Source organism: Lissotriton vulgaris, chromosome 4_1 (assembly GCF_964263255.1).
Source record: "Lissotriton vulgaris chromosome 4_1, aLisVul1.2, whole genome shotgun sequence".
Lineage (NCBI taxonomy): Eukaryota > Metazoa > Chordata > Amphibia > Caudata > Salamandridae > Lissotriton > Lissotriton vulgaris.
In genome coordinates this window covers 1941137473-1941164094 of record NC_141691.1, presented here as the reverse complement: position 1 = coordinate 1941164094, position 26622 = coordinate 1941137473, and the positions used below count along the sequence as shown (strand labels likewise).

The 26622-nt window shown below is 44.5% G+C and overlaps 1 protein-coding gene across 1 annotated transcript in view; it reads left to right on the top strand.

The window, feature by feature from the left end:
- The window catches only part of COL22A1 (collagen type XXII alpha 1 chain), a 994625-nt gene that overhangs the window by 923201 nt on the left and 44802 nt on the right, over positions 1–26622 (top strand). The window contains exons 51-57 of the mRNA XM_086966258.1: positions 644–697; positions 1772–1825; positions 4304–4357; positions 5862–5906; positions 10057–10110; positions 15511–15564; positions 25130–25183. Of these exons, the coding sequence (XP_086822384.1) occupies positions 644–697; positions 1772–1825; positions 4304–4357; positions 5862–5906; positions 10057–10110; positions 15511–15564; positions 25130–25183 (369 nt within the window). The remainder of the gene's footprint in view (positions 1–643; positions 698–1771; positions 1826–4303; positions 4358–5861; positions 5907–10056; positions 10111–15510; positions 15565–25129; positions 25184–26622) is intronic.

The window sequence follows — 26622 nt, the reverse complement described above, 5'->3', positions numbered from 1 at the left end:
GAGTGTCCACCAATTTGCTGACATGTGGATGTCGTTGCAGATGGAGGATTTCTGAGGGGTCAGTCCTACCCATGGAGCATTTCACCGTTGTTTCCCATTTCCCTGGTTTCATTTTGCTCTCCTCTCTTTTCACTCGCAGACTCGTGTCAAATATGTGCTGGAGAAGAATTATTATATTTACTTCAGACTTGAACAACATTTTCGGTTTAAATAGCCCTGCTAATCACAGTGATATAATTTAGCAGACCGCTGGTGACGTGTGCATACATAGAACTGGTACATTTGATTCGTAAAATTAAATTAATATGCAGAGGGCTCACTTTCTTCAAGAAATACGGATTCACTGACTACGGTAATAAAACTGAAATTATAAAGATGTCAAGATTCCAAAGTGTGCCAATGCTCAAAGTTGTTGTTGCAAAAGCCAGGTGTGTTGAATAATTTGTGGGTCAATTTCCCTCCCAATGATAAGATCCTGGAATAGATATTCTTAATGTTGTTGCTTAGAATTCCGTGTATTTGGTCTAATTTATGAAAAAAATAGTTGTACTTAAAAAAAGCCTTCCCAATTTAAAGTGTTTATATGGCGTGCCACGCACCGTCTAATGTTGCCTCTAAAGGTTGTTGTGTCTGTTGTTTTTAGGGTAAAGAAGGCCCGTCAGGTCCACAGGGTCCACCTGGATTGCCTGGACTGCCCGTAAGTGATGAAGACATTAAATATATTACATTTCTCAACGAGTACTCGCTGTGTGTGCAGGAAGCTCGGCCTTGTGCACTCCCAGAGCTAGACTATGTGGATAATTGGCATTAATAAGGCTTATAAAGTTCGGCTATTCACCCGTGTGGTTCTAAAGGCGCTGGGTGGTGGGGCGGGTGGCGCTGCTGATTCCTATGGGGGTAGGATCATTCGAAAATCCAGGTCTTGAGGTCCTTCTTGAATTGGGTAAGTGACGCGGATGCCTGAGGTGGAGGGTAGGATGTTCTAGATCTAATCCCACTCAGTTTATGCTCTTGGAGACGTATATCCCACCAATATATCTTGACAGGCATAGCAATAATCTGGCTCTGTGTGACACACACACACATACACATGTATGGTGTATGGGGCAGGGCAGTGACATTTTCTTGATGTATCAGCCATCAGCCTGGCAACTGTGTGACACCACCCCACCTCATCCATTGGTTCCGTCATGGGCTGGATTATTTTGTAATGTGCATTTGTTGCAAAGACTGCCATTTGTGCTCGATGGTGTACGGGGTAGTGCAGCTTTGTATCAGGTACTTCACTGTAAACAACTTTGGGAGGTGGAGCTATTTATCACCAACAGGATTTGTTGGCGTTAATTTTCCCTACTCTGAGTAGTGCACCAAGTGGTACCTACCTCCTTGTCCAAATATCGTGTGGAATTGAGTGAAATGTCACTCCTTGACTGACAGCAGTGATCGCACAAGAAGGGCCCATCTCAAGAAAATGAGAGACAAATATATTCTGATTTGATGAAAAAGCTTTTCATCCAGGGAAAAACAAATACACGTTATGAGCCATAGCGGGTGGCTGTAAAGCTCTAGATGCCAGGCAGAGGCAAAGTAATGCTCTAAATGTATGCTAAGCCTGCTTTACATTAAGCAACGTGTGCGATTAAATCGAGTCCAAAGGGGAGACGTGAGAACTAATCTGAAATTTGTAAGTTATTCATTACTTTGTAACAGTTCACCTTGGTGAAATGGTTAATTGGCGTAGGAGAGCCTGATGTGTGGTTTTCACTTGCAGGGCCTAGCTGGAAAAGACGGAAAAGAGGGAAAACCAGGACCTCCAGGAGAAGCAGTATGTATACAACTTTTATTTTCATTTCGGAATTGTATGAATGGATTAACCCAATAATGCGACAAACAGGAGGTAACATAGGCTGACCCAATGATACTTAACTCAATAATGCGACAAACAGAGGAGGTAACGTAGGCTGACCCAATAATACTTAACCCAAGAATGCGACAAACAGAGGAGGTAACGTAGGCCGACCCAATAATGCGACAAACAGAGGAGGTAACGTAGGCTGACCCAATAATGCCTAACCCAATAATGCGACTAACAGAGGAGGTAACGTAGGCTGACCCAATAATGCCTAACCCAATAATGCGACAAACAGAGGAGGTACCGTAGGCTGACCCAATAATGCGACAAACAGAGGAGGTAACGTAGGCTGACCCAATAATGCTTAACCCAATAATGCGACAAACTGAGGAGGTAACGTAGGCTGACCCAATAATACGACAAACTGAGGAGGTAACGTAGGCTGACCCAATAATGCGACAAACTGAGGAGGTAACATAGGCTGACCCAATAATGCTTAACCCAATAATGCGACTAACAGAGGAGGTAACGTAGGCTGACCCAATAATGCGACAAACAGAGGAGGTAACGTAGGCTGACCCAATAATACTTAACCCAATAATGCGACAAACTGAGGAGGTAACGTAGGCTGACCCAATAATACGACAAACTGAGGAGGTAACGTAGGCTGACCCAATAATGCTTAACCCAATAATGCGACAAACTGAGGAGGTAACGTAGGCTGACCCAATAATGCTTAACCCAATAATGCGACAAACTGAGGAGGTAACGTAGGCTGACCACCGCTCATTTCCACTAAACAATAACACTTTTTCAAAATAATGCCAAAAGATATTTGTATGTACGATTCATCAAAGGACACCTATGTAGATTGTCAGTGACTGAGGTAAAAATGTTGTGTGGTCCATGACGTCATGAAACAACTTCAATTAGGTTTTTTGCACCAAAAGAGAGGAATAAAAATATCTCATGGACAGAAAGTTAGTACTGGTTTAACGTCTCAAAAAGACTTTACCTTGACACAGGCAATGCACAGAAAATTTGACTTCAGTGATCTTTTTAAGATAGTATATAACTTTTTATCATGGAATTGTATTACACCGTGTATGATAATTTGCACTTATGATTGTATGGATTTTGAGATAGGAATTGGTTATATTTGCTTTTATGATTTTAAATAATCGAATAAAGTGTTTTTGACTGACTGACTGACAAGAGTGACAAAGAAGTAGAGTGTGCTCTGAACAGCAAACCAGCAATAACAACAATATAAGAGAAGCACATCAATGTGCAAAATGAGCTTAATTAACAGTGTACAACTCTGATAAGGAATCATAGATCAAGAAAAAGAGATAACAGGTTCAAAGTATAAAGAATGACAAAAATGTTCACTGCTAAACGAGGCTGTATTCAAAATGAATGTAAACCAAATAATGATGGAAATGACTACCATCAAAAATTACTAGATCAATATCACATAAAAAACAAAGATTATGGCAACTTTCACTAATGGAAATGAATAATAAAATAGCGACAATTGTCATCAATGAAAATATTGGTCACGAGGAAACTTTAAAACTTTTTGGAAGCAAAAAACAATCTCAAAACATTCCCAATGAACAGGTTTAAGTGCTACCTTAGAAATCATTTGAAAAAATCAAAAAGGAATAGTGGTGATAAAGTTTCCAAGTGACCGTCATAAAGTTAATCATAACTTCAAACTCCCTGGTACCTCTTTCCTGCATTACCGGTCAGATACTAACTGGAGGTCTGCCTCCCTCAAGGATTAGATTTTGGCACTTGCAATCGATTATGGAGCTAAATAATCTTCAGCTGCACCCTCCTGGGGGTTGCACTCAATCTGAGTTGCTCCAAGCTGTGTACCTACGGTAAGAGTTGCTTTTACACATTCTTCACCTGTGTTCTTGGGAGGTCTCCAGTGGGAGGTGGCAGGAGCATTCCAGCCTAGAAACCCAGTCCTCAATAAACTGGTCCACCCTCACACCTGCTTCCAATTTTCTTCATGATTGATTTGAATACACACACCTTCTCTACACCAGAGCTACCTGGAGCAAGCGCTCCCAGCAGACACACACGTTTCAAAGAGGACCCGGGCCTCAAAATCGCCAGGACCAAATTCACACTGGTGACTGATTAAAGCTATTGTCCACAGACCTCCCCGGAATTTCCTCAAGGAAATGCAGGTGGACACAGGTCTGTAAAATTCTTAATTATTAGCTCAACGGTTGAGCGGAGATTACATTGAACTGTTCTTCTCCTCTTCGGTCCTGAACATCTATAAGATGCTTGTGTTCGACTGTGTAAACTGCAGTCCCTCCATGCTATTAGACAACTTACTATTCCTCAAATATGCTGGAACAGTTCCCTCCTCAGACTTACTTTCACAGGAAAGTTATGCAAGTAATACCCCATGTGCTCTTTTACCCTCAGGGCGCACCAGGAGAGCCTGGACCTGCTGGAAGAGAAGGCATGAGAGGATTGCCGGTAAGTATGAGGTTGCTCATAATTCTTGGAAAAAGTATTTGAGAGAAATTCAATATAATTAATGAACCTGTGTACGGTATTAGAGTGAATGTGGAAGCAGAGACAGCAAATTATGAAATGAAGGTCAACCAGAGATGTCTCACGAATGACAGGAACATTATTTTTCAAATATATATATATATATAAGTAAGGTGGTACATTTTAATTGATTTTACTAGTGGATCCACAATCTTCTAATTTGCTTTTATGTCCTGACTCGCACCTCTGCCACTGACCTTCATATATACTGCATAATGCCATGGATGTTGGTGACAGGTTAAAATAACCAGCCATGGCCTCCCCTGTGTGCACAGGGCTGGACTGGCCTTATATTCCGGGCATTTCCCTCTTAATAAGGAGCCCATAAAAGCTCATTTGAAATCGCAGTGCCATTCCTGGTGCATTAAATCACTATCCACAGCTACCCAATGTTAAATGCTGAAGGCTCAGCAGTCTTCAAGAGAGAGTGAGAGAAAACGAGAAGAAATTTAGAGAGAAAGTGATCACAGATGAAAAAAGAGCGAAGAAAGAAGCATAAAGAGAGTATGGATGGAAAGTGAGGGACTGCGCGAGAAAACAAATGGAGCTTTTCTTGTTTGATCATTTTAGCCTGGGCTTCTTTTGGTTCCCCAGTCCAGGCCTGTATGGGCAATACCACTTCACTTCAGCCAAATCGCTCCATGGGCATGATCACCGTGGGCTCAGATGCGTCCATTTTGGATTAGAATGCGCCGCTTCTTTGCACTCCACCCCCATGCTATCCATATTTGCACAGTTTGTATGCCTGGCACCTTGTTTTTCAGTAGTGGATGTGCAGATATGCTCTGTGAATTGTGCTATGCCTGAATACGCATTTTCTATATTCATTCTCACGTTTGGTGCAAAAGTAGGCTATTAGACACAATCGTTAGTCACACGAACAGAGTTATACTAGAGTGATTCTTTTTGTGCATGTTCACTTCTCGAACTGTGATTGTAGCTTGTCCTGCAGTCAGTGATTGGTTGATTTAGGCTTCTATGCGATGACGCCCAGGTTCTACCAGGCAACCATCCTCCACCCCTCCCTGTCTCTGATCACTGACTGCCCAGCAGGAGAAGCTGCCAAGTGCAGCTCTTAAATATAGGTTACCTTGGAATACATTTAGATCTTTGCATACCTGCTGCATAATGCAACAGGCTTCCTATCTAGACACTCTTGTTCGATAACCAGATACTTGTTTGAAAAGAGGATGAAGACAAAAGATGTTCGTTTCTCACAGAAGTGACAGATTTAGGCTGCAAAGACCCAAAACTATTATTCATGGAGTGAAAAAGTTGCTTTTAGAAATATAAGCCAAAGGCACTCTGTCAGCACTTTGGTTCCGATTTAGAAGGATCTGACTGTACCATCTGTAATTGGTTACACGCCCACATCAGAGGGCAAGCGGGTGAAGCTCACACAGTAATGTTCGCTTCTGTCTTTCAGGGGTTCAAAGGTCACCGGGGAGAAGCAGGAGCACCAGGGGAAAGGGTATGTTTGAATCTCTTTAATTATTTTTCAACTTAACTAATTCACGGCCTCTAAGTGCTGTAATGATGACTGTGTTTGTAACAAGCTCGTGCTCACTCTGTAAACAAACTGAAGTAAAATGTGCATTCTCCAGCTGAAAAGTGTGGCTGGTGGTAGGTAAGTTTTTTTAAACTGCTGATTCTTCAGTGGTCCAATCAGGATGGTTTCTGGTCAGGATGCAGTTGCCCGATAGCTTGCTGACATGCAGAATGATACCTGCATGCCCATCTTCTCAGGTGTCTGTTGGGAGGTAGAAGTCCACCCTTGTGTGACACATCAGGTCATGGATGCTATTGGGGTTCTCATTCATTGGTCTAGCTTTAATGAGGATGCAGCACAGGCATTGGTTGGAGGATGTAGAGAAGGATGATTATTGGTGGATAATGGAAGAATGGGATGAAAGCAAGCAAGGAGGGTGGGAATTGAGAGGATTGGTAAAAGGAGTGGGTAAGGATGCTGGGTGGGCAAATTCAGAGGGAAAGGGAAGGGACTGCCGATAGGGTGGAAAGGGCGAGAGAGGAGTGGAGGTGGGTGGAGAGGGATTTCTGTGCGAGGGGGGTAAGGCGAACGATGTCCATCTTCTGTATGGTATGGTACCCCATGTGTTGTGAAATGAGGGTGACAGGAGAGGTCTGACAGTAGAGATGTAACGAATACAGGTTTATTGCATGGATGGAAAGAGAGTTAAATGAGAAAGCCAAAAAAGGGGTGGAGCATAGCGGGTAACAAGGCACCGGTGAAGCTAAAGCTCAATGGAAAAATCAAAGCAGAACTCTTTTGAACATGTGGGTAGCTGTCAATCGTATCTGGATCAGTGGGGTAACTCAAACTGATGGGGGCTCCCTGTAGAATAGGAAGAGGGGACCCCTGAGTCTACCACATCTCATAGATTTCACAGATGGGATTGGAGCCCCCCTGTGCCGCTGGGGCCTACGCTATGCCCCTGATCTACATTGGTTTTCCAGCTATGCAATTCTATATATCTCTGATCATTCACTTTCTGAAACCACGTCTTCGCTTGCCTTATGTTTGCAACAAGTGCATTTTATTCATCACTGCAGAAGCATGGCGCAGCCTTTAAAATTCTGGAAAAACTAAATACATTTAAGCTTCCACCAGATTTGTCCAATCTCTTTAATTTCTACTCACAAACTGCAAACATTGCAACTTGGAATAAATAGTCTGTGGCTGCCTACAGTATATCTCCCTCACACTTAAGAGAGGAATGATCCACGTTGACCCGGAGGCGTTCCTTGTCCCTCGCGCCATCTCCGCCATGTCAGCCATTGCACGCGCGCCAGCGCCCCAACACGGTGTGGATACGTGGAAGGCTGCTTAATGTTTTAGAGCTCCTCGTCTACTGTCAGGTATATCAGTGTCACCGCACATCTCTCAGGGACCACGCTGGCAGGAATTACAGTTCTCAGCATTCAATTTCTTTTTTCAAGCAGCAAGGCATCTAAAAACAAGAACAAGGAACTGAACCGTGAAACAGATGTCTGTGGCAGGAGCGAACGCCTGAACACAAAAATAGGAGACTTTAATTTCGAAGCAGTCAACTTTGAAACACTCTTCCCTGGAGAGCTGTCCCTTTGCAGCACAAACTGCTCTTGACAGGCAGATGTTGCAAGAATTTTTAAGTGCTTCCAAACCAGTACTGGTGCGTTGCTTCAGTGAGCTACGAATGAAGTGAGATATGTATTCGTAGTTGCATTGAAGCAAAGTGAGGAAGTCATTACCATATGACTAACTTTAATGGTCGTTGTAAGCAGTTGGACTATTGAAACCTGCTATTAAACTGTAACAGATTCATTGTAAACTATGCAACTACAAGGTCCACAATGCAATGGGAGATTAGAAATGTCGGGAAGGGTATTAACGACAGAATTGCTTTTAATAAACGTCGATACCAGTTTCTTGTACTTCCTGCACAGCGCGTGCTTCTGATTTGAAATGTATTGTAGATGCTTTTCTTACTTTCATCTTTATGAAGCTGTGGCATAGTTTTTACGTTATACTAGCCTATGATTCCCCGGCATTGAATCGATAAATAAAAAATGTCAGGCTTTAAATAACACACTTTATAATCAAATTTTAAGGGTTATTATTCTTGAAAACCTTTTTATTATGAGGGAAATCCAGTGTACCAACTTACACGGTTTCCACTTGATCCTGGTGAATTTGTGTGCATTTAATGAAGTGTAAGAAAAAAACTCCAAATTATATTGAACTACATATTATAAAAGGCTATTGATGTCTCACAATGTTAGACGATGAGGTTACTTTTTTTTAACAATTAGAACTTCCCTTGTGGTGTCTGAGCGAGTCATAGGGCCCAATTAATAAATAAACGGTAAAGTAATTAGAGAGCTGGACATACCTTTTTAATTTGTTTTGGTTTTTGTTGGTAGTTTCAAGCCATTTCCAGAAGAATACATGGAAAGCTGTGCAAGTCGATGCTTTCCAGTCATACTCTTGGGAGAGTCCTGTAAACATTGTCTGTGCTGCTATTACTCACTGTCATGGCCGGACTGGCCATAGCAGCCACCAGGCATTTTCCCGGCGGGCCGGAAGGGTGGTGGCCGATTTTGTACCAGAGGGGGCATGTTTTTGTTGCTAGTGGCCAGTTTTGAAGAAGTGCTGCAAAATTGGCCCCTTGTAATAAAAGCGCAGCAGCGTTCCCGCCAGCCCTCTGCCCCCCGGAGGCCGGTCGGACGTAATTGCCAGGGCTGGTTTGCGATCCTAGTCCGGCCCTGCTCACTGTGGAATTGTACTCAAAGGACTTTTTTACTTTGGAAGAAACAAGAGCCTCTGTGCAATTTTCCATTTTTTTTTCGGGGAGGAAAAAATAATTTTTTCATGGAAAAAGTATTTCCGCTCTTTAACCCCTTCGCTGCGGCGGCAATTCCGCCGCAGCGCTAGGGGGGGTGGGGGGCGAGCGGCGGCCGCATGCTCATGACGGAGCTGCTCCGTCACGAGCCGCGGTTGAGCGGTGCTCGTGACGGAGCGGTTCCGTCATGGCCCCGCCCGCTCAATAGAACGCGCCGCGCAGGCGCAAAATCAGCGCCGCGCAGGCGCAGCGGCAGGGCCATGACGGAACCGCTCCGTCATGAGTACAGCTCAGCCGATGCTCATGACGGAGCGGCTCCGTCATGGGCATGGGAGGGGTTAACACGAACATCTGAGGTGTTTAATTCCTCTTTGCACCGTGGAAAAGGAGAAGGAGTTACTCCAGCCATTGAGAGGATCAAACCTCCGACCATTACGATATTGGAAAATTAATTTAGATTGGTGCAGCAAAGTAGAAAAGGTGGTATACCAAAGTCGGGGTTGCTTGAGAAAGTGGGAAGCTTTGGGGACAGTGGGAAGAATACTGGGGTTACTGAAACATGCACCTTGGAGAAGTCAGATTGACTGCATACAGAGATTTTGTTAGACTAACCAGCAATGTATGAGGGTATACTCAATATGGACAGTTGTCCTATTTCCTTAGTGAAGATTATTGTACATTATGCATGCGGAACATATTCATGTATATCTTGTGTCAGAATTTATGTATGAAACGGTCCATATGTACTGAGCATAAATTGAACAGAAAAAAAACTGACCATTTATAGGATGGAGAAGGCTTAAAAGGACCCACTTGGTAAAATGGAATCCCTGCTGAAATTCTGCAAACACAGCCCATGGAATGAAACGCCGCACTAAGGCTTTGACCACAGAAAACAGCTCTTCTGAGGCTGAAATTAATTTCAGAGCAGGAAGAATATCGATTATGAGTGTGGGGAGGAAAGGAATGAGCCATGATTAGGTGTGAAGGAACAAAAGTATATATTCCCCAAGAGGTATGAGAATCCCGCTGCAATTTACTGTCGGTGATTTAATTTCTTTTGACAGCCAAAACTGTGCCTGGCTGCTCAGTCACCGCAGTCCGGACCGGTGTGCACAGATGTGAATCTGATGAAATGACGCCTGAGACCTATTGTCAGCCACACACAGCTCTCATGGCCTGCTCCGGGCGGTCTGTTATGGCTCAAGAAATTTCTAGGTCATCTTCTGCAATGGGCGATCTGAATATTACTGAACTGCTTTCTTGTTTTCTCCTTTGTAGGGTGAAGTGGGCTTGACGGGTCCTGCTGGTCGCGAAGGGTCGCCAGGGAAAGACGTAAGTACACTACAAGGAGCCAAAATAACTCCTATATTGTGAACTGTATTGGTGTATGCTGGATGACTACTGGGTTAGAAAACCACGTACAGGGGAGCTGAGCCGAAGATAGGTAGCGAGAGGGACCGGGAACCTTGAGGAAAGTTTGACTACAGGGCCGCCCACTCACGCCGCGTGGAAACGTTTGTCCCACTTGCATTGGGTAATACCCAACAGCAGCAAGTATATATATAAAAAATCTTATGCATGCAAATCGTTAGCCCACAAAAGAAAGCACACAGTCCCGTCAATAGGGGAGACACCTCTGTACTAACCCACCCTGACAAAAGCCCAGGCCCTCACACAGGACAGTAGAACAGAGCTGAAACATGGTGGTGTCATAGGGCATAGGAGCGGTACAAAAGGGGGTGGTGATGGACGGAGCATCTGAACCAATCAAACACTCACACCCAGTCAAAAGATCTGGGTTTGATCCATCACCGTTCTTTAGCCCACTCTGCCACCCCAGTTCAGACATGGCTACATGCAAATCAGTCTGACCCTGTGCCTCATGGGAACAGTCCAGCCCGAACTGCCAAGCCATGCCTTCCCTGGACCAGAAACAAGCTTCCGAGGACCGGTTTCTGGCATTACAGCCGTCTTCAGCCCGGCTTGCTAGGGCATAGGAGCATCACATCATTACAGCCTCATAATATTCCAATTTTAACCTTTCCTCACACCCCAATAATAAAGTTGGTGTGGGTGACAAATGTTATATTTAAAGTTACACCCCTTGCACATTATCTCCATAAGACCTCCCTAAAACACAGTTGAGCCCACCCTGACCTTGAGGAGGCAGGGTGTACCCGACGTTCATGAGCATGCCACTACTAGAGTGGGTGAGGGTTATATAAAGAAAAGGGTTTCTTTTCCCCTCACACCTCTATAGTGGGTGTGTCATTTCGCAGCGAACTACTGGTTCTATATAAGAGTTCAAGGAGTTGTTTTTCGCTCCAAAAGGTATGCCTTTTTGTTCTGAAGTATATAATAGGGAATTTGTATCGCTTAAACCTCGCTCCAGAGGATCTCTCTACCTTTTTAGAGCTGTAGGTCTGCACCTCTCCCCCTTACATTGTTCTATATGAGATAGAAAACAAACATGAAGAAACTAATGTAAACTCAGTAATCAATGGCCTGAGATGCAAATATTTGGTGCACTTATGCAGGGTTTTAAGTTAGATGAAAAACATGAGGGTGGGAGGCAGCCGCGGTCGGCAGTAGGAGTTCCTGCAGGGCGGTGACGTTGGGAGGGGGAGGGGCAGGGTGGGGGGTAGTAATGTATGGATTACGGAGTTTAACAGGTAAGTAAACATATAAATAAATAAAACGAACTTTGCTGCGCGCACTGCATCGCATTTGGTCTACAGCGTGCCTAAAATGCTCCCTTTATGTTCACTCTGCTAGATATGTACACCCTTCTCCTCTTCACATCTCCTCTAGCTATATCTTACACATTTCTCTTCAACACACTGTTTTCACTCTCTCCTGAAGGTAGTTGCTCACATCTCCTCCACATCACAACTCCTCAAACAGACCTACTCCTCTGTAAGCACTGCATTTTCTTTTACTTCCTCATTGCCAATAATTCTTTCACACATATTTGCACAGCATCACAATTGCAGCTGGAATACGTGGCCATTGCACTGTGTGCATGCAGAGAGGCCAAGGATTGGATGACCTTATATTCTGTACAGCTGTCTGACCCACTCACAGGTACTGTGAGAACCTTGCACTGCCTTTAGGCTCTGCTCCTAAGCTTGTTGCCTGTTGTAAACACCTGGAGGAGACTCAGGTCAAAGTATGTACTGTACAATAGTAATATGCACCACAAAAAAAGAGACACATCATCCTGGAAACAACAAACACTCTTAGGGAATATAAGATTTTGGGCCCACACAAATGCACAAAAGAAATTTGCTTGTTCGTAAAATGTAGATGTATTCATGCATCATGCATCTTGCCCCACAAAGTTTTGCACTGGTGGGGCATGCGTCCGGAGCAGATTCCAGTGCATCCCTAATTTACATAGTGTTGTATAGGAATATACACTTGTCACTCCTTTAGTTTCCCTACTGCAGACTCGGCGAAACACAGAATAGGGTCCAATGGAAACAAGTAGTGCTTAATTTGTAAAAGAATAAGGGCCAGCGCCCAAAGTTTTGCTCAGAAGCATGTGGATAAAACTATCAAAGGGTGGGGGTGCCAAATACCAAGGATACTATTCCTGATTCCACCTCATGCCTCCTTAAAACACGACCAGACACCCTCTGCATCCCTGCATTCTACATTTGTCAAATTTCTCCATCTTTTTCTTCTCGCTTCTCCACGCCCCTCCCCCCATTGCCTACCCCTTTTGGGGCAGATTTACAAGAATATGACACATCTGTGTAGATGCGCCACTTTCCCTGCGCCACATTGAGAAACCCTTGCGCCACTATGGATACGCCGTATTTACAATACGGCGCACCATGTGGCAAGGATTGACAGATACATCAGAAATTCTGACGCATCTGTTGACTTAAATGTCACGCATTGCTGGAGTTGTGTCACAAGCACGACGCAACTCCAGCAATGCAGGGGGAGGTCTATCCTCATTGTCCTGCGTCACTCCTTACGCCTGCTTGAAGCAGGCGTAAGAATTTGACACAGTGGCGTCCTAGAAGTGATGCAGTGAAATCTTGTAGATTTCACTGCGTCACTTCTACAAGCCTTTTTTGTGTTGGAACGCCCACCCTGCATGCATTATACCTGACAAAGGTATTATGTGACACAGGGCTTTACAACGTGATGCATCTCCCTAGATGCGTCACGTTGAAAATGGGCTGCATTTTTGCACTGCTGCTGTGTCACAAAAAGAGACGCAACTGCTGCGCAAAAACGATGCAAGGGGCTTGTAAATCTGCCCCTTTGTGTTTTTTCTCTCTCATGCTCTGGATCAAAGTCAGTTTATGAAATATGAGTGCCGGAAAACCCCACCTGAAACCACCAGCTCAAATTAAGCACTGAAAACAAGAGACAGAAGTGTCCCTATATGTACCTTATGTTCATGTGCTTCATGAACAGTGCAGTACTAGTTTACATTCCTTGTTCATCTACATTGGGGTTGTAAATGCAAATCTAAGCACTGGTATGAGCAAACTATTTAAGGCCTGTAGGTACTATGTCTGATTCCATTAGTTGACGTTAGTAAGAGGGTGGGAGCCTCCTTGACGTCAGCAGGCCTGTCCCCATGGCCAGGGCACCAATATATATATAAGCTCTTTGTTATCCATTGAGGGCTGGGCTAGAAATGCGAGGACATCATCTCCATTTGCATCCGCCCAATTAGACGCTGGGCCCACTTCTAAATCAGGACTTGTGGCTCAATGTAGGTGTGCCTTTTAGCCCCTTGTAAACAGAGAATTTGGGCCACATTGCAGTAGGAAATATATGCAAACCATGTATGCACATCTGCGATGCATTAATTTCCTTTTGACTAAACTTCTATGATTGGAAAATGTATAGGGATTTATACAAATGAGAAGTTTTCTTCTGAAATGCAATAGGTACTTTTATATTTTGGGAGTGCAAAAATGCAAAAAAAACAAAGGGGCTCATTATGATGGCGGAAGGAGGTGCCACCGCCGGTCCGGTGGTGGTCCTTCTGCCATCATACAGAACATTCCCACTGCCAAATTAGGATGGCGGTGGGAATCCCAATCCATCCACCATGGTTCCACAAGGTGGTCCTTTTCTGCCCGCTTTGCGGAACCTGGAGCTAGGGCAACATTGCAGCAGTGCAGTGCAGGCTCCGCCGTAGGGATTACGGTATCCCTTTCCGCCCGTCTTTTTGTGGCAGATATCCCGCCCCAAAAAGATAGGCGGAGATTGGCTTTGGGGGCCCGTTGCGGGCCCCCTCCGTGTGTGGTGGGGTGCATGCATTTTCCTGCACTGCATGGCAGGCACTGCGTGGTGCCTGCCACGTATTGTAGGGAAATGCTCAGCATGGCCGTTTAACATTGCGGATGGTGCTGCAGCCAGTAGCACTGTCCGCAATGTTAAAAAGCCAGGATGTGGCAGCCAGTATTGCGGGCGCATCCGAATTGCACTGGTGGGACCACCACACATCTGGCGGGCAGTTCCAGGACTGCTATGATGGTGGACGAACTGATGTCCTCACGCCATCATAATGAGTCCCAAAGCATCTACGAATCCTAGATTCTTATCAACAGTTCGGGTCAATTTTCAATTTTCAATTTCTTTAACCCCTTGGCTGCAGCGGCTATACCGCTGCAGCGCTAAGGGGGAGGCGGGGCCACACGGTGCTTCCGTGCTCGTGACGGAACTGCTCCGTCACGGCCCGCGGGTGAGATGTGCTTGTGACAGAACGGTTCCGTCACGGCCCCGCTCGCCTATTAGAAAGATCAGCACAGGCGCTGAATTCGTGCTGCGCAGGCGCACCGAGCGGCGTGACGGAACCGTTCCGTCACCAGCACAGCCCACCCGAGGCTCGTGACAGAACGGTTCCGTCACGAGCATGGGAGGGGTTAAAGATTCATAAAATCTCGACAAGTACATCTTTGAACTATCAGCAAATTGTAGATGTCTGAGCACACTACTACAAAATATACTCCTGTGGACTGCCTGCAGTGAGCACAATTCACAAGCGTAAGTTTGATAGAAATATATACATTCGCCCATACAACTTGAACAAAAATGTATTTCTAAAGATGCAATTCCTTTTTGAATGTTTAAAAATGCTTCCCATTTCACTCCAGGATAATATGGTGGTGCCTGTTTCACTGAACATTTATATCAGGCATTTTAAGACTACAGTTGCACATACATATCAACTGGGAACAATGCTGGAAAACACGGGGATCCAGCGGGACACGGCCCCAGCTGCTATCGGGATGCGGGCATCCCCAATGATATGTGCGGTGCTTCAGTGCAATGTTCCGACATTTATCAGGAGACATCCCAGCCGCACCAGCACTGTATGCGCCTTGCCTGCAGGGGAGCAACCTTCCCGTGTTGAGGGATGCCTCTTATTTTCATAGCATCTGGATGGAACAGTAATGTCTTACTTAAAGGGCCATCTGCACTTGTGTTCAATTCTCATCCTGGCTGAAAGCTAAGTGAGCAAAACACCAAACAACATAAGATCGCATAATAGCCTTACACTGTCTAATTTTCCGCTGCAGAATATTGATTTCTGTCAAAAATGTTCTCAAATTCTGAATGTGCCGATCAGGATTTTGGAGAATTCAAACCATAAATGGAGGTGTGGTTGTATTTGTCTCTTACTATTGCAAAATGGGAATATAGTCTAAAATCTTCCATCCTTAGGACTTCATAACTAATTATTTTGTCTATTTCTAGGGAGAGCAGGGATCTCCAGGACCCCAAGGCCCCCGGGGCATTCGAGGACAGACGGTAAGTTTCCTGCATTCATTTATTGTTGGGGTGGCCAAGAGTAACCGAGTCCAGTGCTTGGAAGTGATAAGTAATACCTATTGTGCAATATGAATCATACATCCTGACCAGCTAAAAATTGGTTAAACTGCATTGGAGCGACTTCCACAGGTAAGATTGCACGATTGCTGACTTGATTATACACTGTAAAATAACATTATTGTATGCAGTATTCAGAAGGTATTTGGGCCGTTCTCCTGTGCCAGAAGTAGGTGGCCTAGTATGTCCAAGTCTGAATTAGAGATATCTTTGGAAGGGCTTAGGAATTGTGTTTCCCTATAGACACACAGTCTGGCGGTGGCCCTCGGGGAATGTATGAACTGAGGAAGACTAGTAGGGTTGGCCTAATGTTTAAATGCCTTTATTTTAATTCCAAATCGCTTTCCCAAGCATTGTATGGAGATTTGGGACGTTATCTACAATGCAAAGCCAGACCTAGCATTTATTACTGAGATATGGCTGAATAACCATTCTATTCCATGTTTTGTCACTGGCTATGCCAGCTGGATACTGGGTGTTAAAATATGATCGTGTTGGGAGAAAAAGTGGGGTATTGCAATCCTTTATAAAGTGGCTTATGAGTGTGTGAGAGTGAGCAACTCCCCTGTGGGGGACTGCAACATTTAAATGTGTTCAGACTTTCTTCGATAAAATGGTAAAACTGGGAGGTGGTATTCTATATAGACCCCCTGGTCATACCTTTTCAGCGAACGGACGTGCTGTCCCCATTTGTGTTACAATTTAAACACTTTGGGGCATATTTACAAGCCCCTTGCGACAATTTTACGCCGCCGTTGCATCACTTTTGTGATGCAGCGGCGGCGTAAACCATGCGCCACGTTGTGACTTATTTACAACGTTACGCATCTAGGCAGATGCGTCATGTTGTAAAGCCCTGCGCCACATGAAACCTGCGTCAGGTTTCATGTGGGCCTTCTGTCGCAGGGATGGGCGTTACCTCGCAGAAAAGCCACGTAAAGCTGACGTAGTGAAATCTACAAGATTTCACTGAGTTAGTTTTACGACGCTGCTGCGTCAAATCCTTCTGCGTGCTTGAAGCAGGCGTAAGGAGTGAGGCATCATGTTGAGTATGGGCAGCCCCTGTGCATTGCAGGAGTTGCGTCACGCTTGCGACGTGACTCCAGCAATGCGAAGCCCGTGCGCCTCAAGATGCGTCACGCATCTGCCCCTCCTTGCACCATGGTGTGCCGCATTGTAAATGCAACGCATCTGTGGTGGCGCAAGGGGGGGGATTACGTGACACATCTGTTCTGGCACATCCCTGCTGATTTGCAGAGATGCGCCAGAAGACGTAAATATGCCCCTTCGTCCCTAACAGGGATTTTAACCTTCTCTTGGAGTACAGTCAGATTCTCTGAGTAGGACATAGAAGAATACGATGCAGATTTTGACGTTAAAGCAGTGGATATTGAGTCCAACACATAAGGCTGGGTACACTCTTGTTCTACTAATCACACATTTAAATAAGGTGAAGACTTAATAAATTAATTCCTTCATTTGGTCGGATCATTTTTTAGTGAATTTCGCTTTTTCTTTATTAAGTGGTGTGCCAGACAGCCTGAGCATTCTTTCAGTTTTATAGAGATCTTGGAGAAGAGTAAATCCTGCTCTTTTTACTAGCAATTTTAGCCCTTCTATAATTAGGAAGGACTACTCGGTGGAAACAGCAGCTAATGAGCTCACAAATGCAAGTACTTTAACATGTGATATTTGTGCCCCTGTGAAGGAGAGTGATCCTTTGAGCTGACCAATATCTGAGAAGTTTTACTAAAATGAGTTAAAGAAAATATAAATGGGATTGTAACATTCTTGAGCCTAATTTGCAGTACGCAAAGCATGTAGATGATCCGGAGATCTATAAAAATTCACTCAAAGCCTATCATAAACAACTTAGACAAGCTAGGAGGCAATAGTTTCTAAGAAGGCTAGTGGAGAATAGTGGATCACCTATGGAACTATTGAAAATAGTTAAAGAATAAGCTCATTCAGTTGCTCTGGAGTAAGAGCTTTGGCCCCTTTTAGTGAGGAATTGGTTGTGTTCTTTATTAACAAAATCAAGACTATTTATTTGGCTTTTGGAGATCAATCCCCACTGGGTAAGGAACGTTTAAAAATGTTAGACCGCACCCGGGAGCTGCCTCAAACTGGGATAGGTTTGCTGGACAAACAGTGGGGATGGCAGACCCTTACTCATGCTATATTTTCACTCTCCTGGCCCCTATCCTTAGTCCATATGTAAGATCACTCTTGAATGAATCATTGAAGGAGGCTGAGTTTCCAGCATCCTGGAAACAGGCTTTGGTTTTGCCGTTGGTGAAGAAAGCTGGTTTAGATGACTCCATACTGTCCAACTATTGCCCTATTTCATTGTTACCTTACCTGGCAAAGGTGTTGGAAAGACTTTTCAACATCTACCTAACTCAGCATTTGGAGGGTAATAACTTGCAGGACCATTCTCAAACTGGGTTCCGAGATAAAAACAGGACAGAGTCGACTTTATTGGCGGTGTTGGACAGTATCAGGTCTTTAGTGGATCAGGGCACATCAGCAGCCCTGATCCTTTTAGATCTGTCTGTGGTTTTCAACACAATGTCTCACCACCTTTTGTTTCAGAGGCTGCATGAAATTGGTCTGCATTCTTCTACTTTGCAGTGGGTCAACTTGTGGCTGTCTCTCAGAAGTAGCAGGATGGTTGCAGGCACCTTGGTTAAAACGTAATGCACACAAAACAGAAATCTTGCTTTTTAGTGAGACCTGCAAGGTCTGGAATGATTCTTGGTGGCCTTCGTAATTAGGTCCCGTACCCAGGCCTGAAAGGGTGGCATGGAATTTGTATTTTTCTATTGACAATTCTCTTTCAATGCAGGAACAGCTGAATACAGCATACAGGAGCTGTTTGGGCTTCTGCAAAGTCTTTGCAGAATATTTTGGCAGCTCCCAGTGACATGGCAAAGTAATATTGTTCATGCTTTGATTATGGGTAGGCGAGACTCTGGGAAATCGCTATATGTGGGCATGCCAGATTATTTGCTCACGTGTTTTGAGTCTATTCGAAATGTGCCAGCAAAACTGATTTGTAACAGGCCTAGTAGGAGTTTGGCTTTGGCTTGACTCAATTCTCTTCACTGGAATCCAGTTCATAAGAGAATCATTTTTAAACTAGTTTCCACACTTTATAACAATGGGCTAGCAATCCTACTAGACAGAGTTCCATTTTATAAGCCAACATGGGTTCTCGGCTCCGATAATCAGGCTTTGATATATTGTAGATGAATCAAGAAATCCAGATTGGACGGGCACTCTTTTAATTTTTTGGCAGCTGCCCACTGGAGTACTCTTTCTCTTAATCTACATTTGACATCAGATTTGTTAGCCTTGCGGAGAATATTGAAGACTTTTTTGTTTCCTTTATAACGATTTGGGGTGAGTTAGAACTGTGAAAGTATGTGGTCTTGCACCAGGATCTTCTTTAGGGGAAGAGGATGCACTATATAAATAATTTTTAATACCAATAGTAATATTTATATTCTGAGATATATTGTGCTTTGATAGTTTATAAAAATGTTTTATTGATTAAGCAACGTAAATATAATATATACATGAATAACAGATATCACAGTAAGCAATAGTCTAATTCATATGAGCCCATTTTTGATCTCCGAGCAAAGAAGAGTTGGTGGATCCATTCTGTTCCTTCAAAACATTAGCCCCACTTGACAGACATGCAGTGCTCATCTTCCCATTATGTCCCTGTTTTACAGTGGTAGTGTGTCTGGGAGATGCAAGAGTAATTGCAAAATGGCCCTCGAGTACTGTTTAAACTGCAAGGCCTATCTCTCTCATAGGGTAACATTGGGATTTCCATATTAGATTTTATAAGTGTAATTTCCAATTGGGAAAAGAAGCACCCGTTCAGTCTTTGTTTTCCAGATCTGAGGCAACACCTTGTTGTTAGTAAGCTCAGTAACACCAGGGAGCTTGCTAAGGAGGTGGACTGCTTGATCAGGACCAGGGTCTACAAGACGGTTTCTAGGGGGATCATCACAAATTGTGGGAAGGGTCCTCACTGGAAGAAGTGGGGGCAGAAATTATAGCAAGAAGTTCTCTAAAGGGCCACAAACTAATTATTTGGGTGGGCACCAACCCTCTACTGAGAAGAAGCTGTTCCCTGACAGGAGGTCTACAAGGAAGGTATCCCTGATGTACTTTGATTGCCAGCAGGATGAGCATTTTAAGGGAGATGCCAAGTGTTCCAAGCGGACACAGCCCCACCCCCCCATTGGGCAGTCAGTGGGGTTGACTAATGTAGCTTTTGGGGAGGAGATGGTCCTAGATGGTTTGGGGTCAGTGTAGAGGTTTACCTAATGTCCCGCTGTGACATAGCGTTGATGCAGAGAACCACAATGCCTGACAGAACTAGGAAGTACAATCAGTGGGTAGTCGTGAGTCCATTTATGCCTGTTGATTGTCTGCTGGGTAATGATCTGGAGCATGCCACCTGGAGGAAGGTGGAGCTCAGGTCTCATGTGGAGATGTTAGGGTTGCCTGTGTGGTGTGCTTCACCACATGGTCCATGGAAGCCCAACAGGCTGATTTAAAGGACCTGAAGAATAGCCCTGATGCCTGCCAAAAACAGAAAAGGCAAGGAACACGGGAAACCCACTTCTGAGACTCCTAGGGTCCAGGAGGAGGCTGAACTTGAGGGGGATGCACCACGACATACAGGGGGGGGGGGTGTAGCCAAACTGGTAAACCTGCCTGAGCCATTCAACTGGCAGCAGGCAGGTGGATCCACCAGGGAGGAGTTCTGCAAGGAGCAGAGAAAATATCCTTCCTTTGTGGGTCTGTGGCAGCAGGCTGAGACCCAAGCAGCGGGTGACGCCTCTGGCAAACACCTGATCTACTGGGAGAATGGTCTCCTGCATTGTGAGCCTACGTCTCCTGAGCCTGGTGCAACACTTGTGTTGGTCGTCCCACAGTGCTACAGGACCTTCATGCTGGGTCTGGCTCATGATGTGCCACTAGCAGGTCATTTGACACAAGAAAAGTCCTTTGACAGGTTTATCACCCACTTCTGTTCAGCTCAGATGAGGAAGGCCTCAGATGTGTACTGAAGGTCCTGTCCTACCTGCCAGGTGTGAGGCAAGACAGGGGAAGTGCAAGTCCCCCCTACAACCTTTTCCTACCATTGCACCCCCTTTGAGAGTATGGTCATCAGCATTGTTAGGTCTCTGGACCCCAAGACATCTATGGGCAACAGATCTGCTCTGGTCTTGGTGGACCATGCCACCCAGTACCCAGAAGTTATCCCTCTGGGGATGGTGACCGCACCTGCCGTGGCCGGGGCACTGATGGGGATCTTTACCTATGTACGTATCCCCAAGGAGATGGTACCTGACCGGAGTGGCAACTTCATTTATAACTACATGAAGGCCATGTGGAAGGAGTGTGGGGTAACCTACAAGTTCTCCACTCCTTACCATACCTAATTCAATTAGGTGGTTGATTTAACTGAACCCTCAAAGGTATGATTAGAGGTCTTCCAGAACCCATGAGACATGAGTGGGATGTCCTCCTACCATGACATATGTAACAGAGGTAACAGAGAAGGGGTTTGGCTTGAGCCCCTTTGAACTTCTGTATGGGCATCCTTTGAGAGGCCTCTCACTTTTGTGAAGGAGGGCTGGGGAAAGCTCCCAGGAGAGACCCCCAGGATGGAGTCAGCTTCATGCTGATCCTTCGAAACAAAAAAGTCAATTTCCAGAAACTCACCCAGGGGAAGCCATGAATCGCTGGTATGACCCGAATACCACTCTGGTTGAGTTTGAGCCTGGCCAAAAAGTGGGGGTAATGGAGCCCATGCAGCTCCAAGCTCTGTCAGACCGGTGGTCTGAGCCCTATAAGGTGAAGGAGCGCAAGAGCGATGTAACCTACTGAATGGACTTCTGAACCCTTTGAGGGTCATGAATGCTTATCGCCTCAAGTCCCACTTTGAGAGGTCTGAGATTACCATACTCTTGGTCACTGGTGATGTGGTGGAAGACAATAGTGAACCTCTAGCCGACCTCCTATCTTCCTAGTAGCAGGATGGATCAATGGAGGGTGTCATCTTCTTCCCTGCACTGACCCTAAATCAACAGAGAGACTGCTGGCAGTTTCTGGGGTGGTTTGCCTCTCTATTTTCACTTACCTCAGAACTCACTAAATGGTGAGCCCATGATATTGATAGTGGGGGGCAGCACACTAGCAAAAAATAAAATGTGCAGGTTGGCTGACAAAGTGAGAGCTAGCATTGAGGAGGAAGTTCCCAAGATACTTGTGTTAGGAGTAACTGAGCCCTCTAAAAGCCCTTGGACCAGCTCAGTGGTATTGGTTCCCAAGGCTGGCCCTCCAGGTGTCACACCTGAACTTAGGTTCTGCATGGAGTGCCGTAGGCTCAATACAGTCACTAAGACTGATGCACACCTTATACCCTTGCTGATGAGTTCATAGATTGGCTTGCAGCTGCCAAGTTCCTCAGTACGTTTGACCTAACAACTGGGTACTGGCAGATTGCCTTGACCGTGGGGACAAAAGAGAGGTCTGTGATCTCCAAACCGGAGGGGCACTTCCAGTTCCGGGTCATGCCCTTCAGGTTAAAGAACGCCCCTGCCACCTTCCAGCGGTTGGTCAACCAGATCCTGACTGGGTTGGAGAACTTCAGGGTCGCTTATCCTGACAACTTTGCAGTCTTCAGCTGTAGATGGGAGGATCACCTTTGCCACCACAGCGCAGACCTGGATCTCAAAACCAGTAAGTTTCCGATAGGGCAGGGTTGTGTGGTCTACTGGGGTCACTAAGTGGGAGGTGGCAAGGTGCAGCCCCTCTAGTCAAAAATTGTGACCATTCTGTCTTGGGAACTCCCCAAGACCCAGACAGAAGTGAGAGCCTTCTTAGGCCTCACTGGTTGTTAAAGGAAATTTGTCAAGGGGTATGGCAAAATTGTTGCGCCCTTGACAGAGCTGACTTCCAGGAAGCATCCATGTCAGGTGATCTGGACAGAGGCGTGCCAGAACACTTTTGACACCCTGAGGGAGACCATGTGCACGGCAGCTGTGCTCAAGGCCCCTTGCTTCTCCCAAGAGCCATTGTTCAGACAGACGCTTCAGAGCATGATGTAGGTGCCGTGCTCTTACAGTTAAATGAAGAGGGCCTTAATCAGTAGGAGGCTACTTCTATGTGAACAGAGGTAGGGCGAATTTGAAGGAGAATGACAACTGCGCTGCTGAAAGGACTGTCACTCTGCTGGATTCTGCTGGACTCCTGCTGTGCTGTGCCTGCCCTGCTGCCTGTTGCCCCCATTGCCTGGTAGTGAGAAGGACTGGACCTCCATCTCTACATCCCCTGAACTAAGTGACTCCAAGGGCTTGCTGGTTTGCCTTCTGTTCTGAAGTCTCAGGGACATCAAGACTTCCAACAACCTTGCTACAGCCTCTGGACTCTGCCAACTGTAAGTTCTACCCTACGAATTGGTGCCACTCCAGCCCTTAGAAGTGGCTTTTGTGGCTATCTCGTGCTGAAATCCACGTATTGCCGCTGTTGCACCGGTCAGAACCAATGCATTTCCCCTTGGCGCTGACACATCGCCGCTGCCGCTAAAGATGAGAACCTCCCGATGCTCGCTGTGGGGCTCGACAATGACGCATCACCTTTATCAAGAGGGGTTTGGTGCCAATGCATCCCTGGCTGCCCGGATTGGAACTGATGCATTGCCTGCATCTGAAGGGATCAATGCCTACGCATCTTCTCCTCTGTGCCTCACATCGTTTCTTCGATGTCGAAGCATCCTTCACACAAGGTACTGTTTGCAGCAGGCCAAGGCTGGTCCCTGTATCCGATCTGCGCTCCATTGCAGACAGCATGAACTTTCAGAATTGGCCCAGACTAGTGCAACCAGATATCCCTAGTTGGGGCTTTATGTTTCTAAAAACTATGTTTTCATAACTCCGGTTCTACTAATTCAATTTTTGTCATTTTGATCTTGTTTTGTTCAATAAATGGATTTTTTGTGCATGATGTTTTCACTGTTCCACTGTTTTAAGTGTTGCTCAAATACATTGCCTCCTAAGTTAAGCCTGCTGCTCTGTGCCAAGCTACCAGAGGGTGAGCACAGATTAATTTATGGTGTGAAGCTGACTTACCCTGATTTTGATTGCGGTCCCTACATGGACAGGGTGTGTATCTCTGCCAACTAGAGACCCACCTTCTCTTTGCTAATATATGCACCAGTATCATCTTTTTTTTAGTTCTGTACCTAATGAACATTGGCGAAATTTTCAACAGGCGAGTCCTTGAAGTATTTTTCAGTTTAAGCCCAGCATAAGTGTTCAACTGGTCAAGCACTATCCTGTATCAGAACATTGAATACTGAGATCTCCATTGAGAACAGTGGAGTGGCTTAGAGCCGAAAACGGTTGGACTAAGTCTTCTACTCCAAATTCCCATGTTTGTCTTTTTGTATCTCCATTTTTAGTTTACAGGAGTCTACCCCCAAGCAGTGGAACATTGTAATAGCAGTATAACCCTTCTACCTCAGGCTATGCTGGTTGTTAAGGGCCCTCGGACGTCCTATAGGGCCTTCCCTGGAGCTCTAGCCTATAACTCAGGTTCACTGCCTTTAGGCTTTTGACAAATCTTACAGCCCTCAGCAGCAAGCGTCAATTGTGGCCAAAGCCTACTCCCTTGTTACAGGCTCAAATCCCTAGGAAAGAGGACTTTTAGGAACTGCTGTAGACCTTGCCAGCAGACGATGAAGCTATGATATTCTTAACCATGGGGAACTCCTAAAGTATATGGGAGGATTCTGGATTTTACTTCCACTTGTGGGATACATTTTCTTCTTTCCAGGGTTCATTGTGTAATATTATAGGTGTGATATACACCCTGCGTAGTGCTCAGTTGCAGCTGTGTGTTCCAAAATGTATTATACCATCCTGGATTTTGTTCCTGGCAATTAAGGGAGGATCCATTCCTGTTTTTCACTGAATTAGTTTACAATTGGATTATTTTTCACTTTGTGCTTCAATAGCAAAATATTGATTAGAAAATGGAGTTTGCAGGCATTAGCAGCGAAGACTATCTTAAAAGACAAGTTGGAGAACGGTATGTGTTGTAGTGTATAAGCTGACGACTTTAAAATATAATGATCTGGTTTTAATGCCGCCTACAATGCTTGATTTAAAACCATGTGATTATGGACTCAATCTCCTAATTCCAAAAACTGAGAACATGTTTGAAATGTGATACAGTTCAAAATATGTGAAATGTTTTTTTGTGGAAATCAAAAAAAGAGTAAATCTTAAATGTGTACACAAGATGTCTCTCAATATCTCTATTACTGAAGAACCCTTGATCATTACTCAGCTGGTTCAGTGCTACAACATATTTATTAAATGCAATACAGTACGCTATAAATACAGGAGAAGGAAATTAGAATATGTATTCATATGTATTGCCTTCTTTCCAGGGCAAAAATGGGCCAACAGGTGCTCCGGGAAATGCTGGTGCTCCTGGTATACAGGTATGTACACTTCCATCAATATTTGTAAATAGGCACATTGATTTCACCTGTAGGCTTTGATTGTAAGTAGGGAGGAAATGGGTTGTGTAGTAAAGCTACCAGTTAAAATTGATACTCCTGGTGTGGTGTTTACTCTGGGGCTCTTGTTCTACAGTCCTCACCTTAGAAAGAAATATACCCTGAAGATTAATTATTTACCACACTTAAAAGTGCATGATTTTGCTTTTTACTGGGCTTGTTCCCATGTTTTACCTAGCAAAGTCTGTCAGAGGAAAACATCAAATGTGGTCATTATGGCATACCTTTACCCTGAATTTACCCTTTTACTCAGAACCAGGGCCATAGTTGGAGAACATAAATCTTTATGGATTCATTTTGTGATGTAAGTAAAATATGATACTTTGGCTCCATAATTTGACGATTAAACTGTGCATTTTTAGGAAAAAAAAGAAACTAAAGGGTAGCATTTATTTTAGTGAGTGATTGTATATACAATAAAAACATTAGCAATATAGTTGCATTAGTAAAAGTAGGTGGGGCTAGAATACGTATCCTTTTGCCAAAAAGATTGGCTTTCAGAACCACCCTTTTGTGATCAACTAAGTATCCTTAGGTGCCTGTGTAGCTTCCTATGCTGCACCCAAGTCAAGAAGAGCATTTTAGCATGATGTTGGGACAGATGTACAAACCCATATTTACACAAACCAGGTTGAGTAGAAAATTGCCTTTCCTTCTGCAATATTTTTTTATTTACATTGAAAAATTGTGTGGGAAAAAGAGGTAAATTTACTTTAACTTTTTCTTCCCTGGTGGAAGCACCACATTTTTCTCCTAAATGTATCTATGAAATGACTTCTATTGGTGTTATACGGAAGTAATGGTACTCTCTCATAACAAAAAAAGTATGTTCATTTAAAGCACTATGTACCAGAGTGTCAAATACGTCACCTATCATGTGCAAACTTCCACCACTGTGTTCCTAGCAGTTTCCATGCCTTTGGAAGATTACACACTAGACAAAAGACGTTGATTAATAATATACCTGTTAAGCTGTCACAATATTTTGGAAAGTCCTAGAGAAATTAAGTTATGTTTGATAATTTGTGGTGGGTGTGTCAAAACTCCTGAGATGAAAATGGAAGATAAGAGAATGTGATAACGAAAAGGCTTCGGAGAGCTAGACATATGAGCAAGGAGTGAAATTGCATTGAATGTTTTGTATTTTGTGGTTTTGGGTATCAGGTCATTTTATTGATCAATATACAATACATCTTTGAAAGGAGTGAGCAAAGATTTAGGTGATAGAGAGTTATCTGGCCAGACAGTATCATGAAATGTAAGGGTTGTTTCAGCTGTGTATTGATCTAGTTTGAGTTTAGGTTTTGTTAAAGTATATAAGGTATATAGGGTACAAAGTTAAGGGTAGTCCATGTGGACAT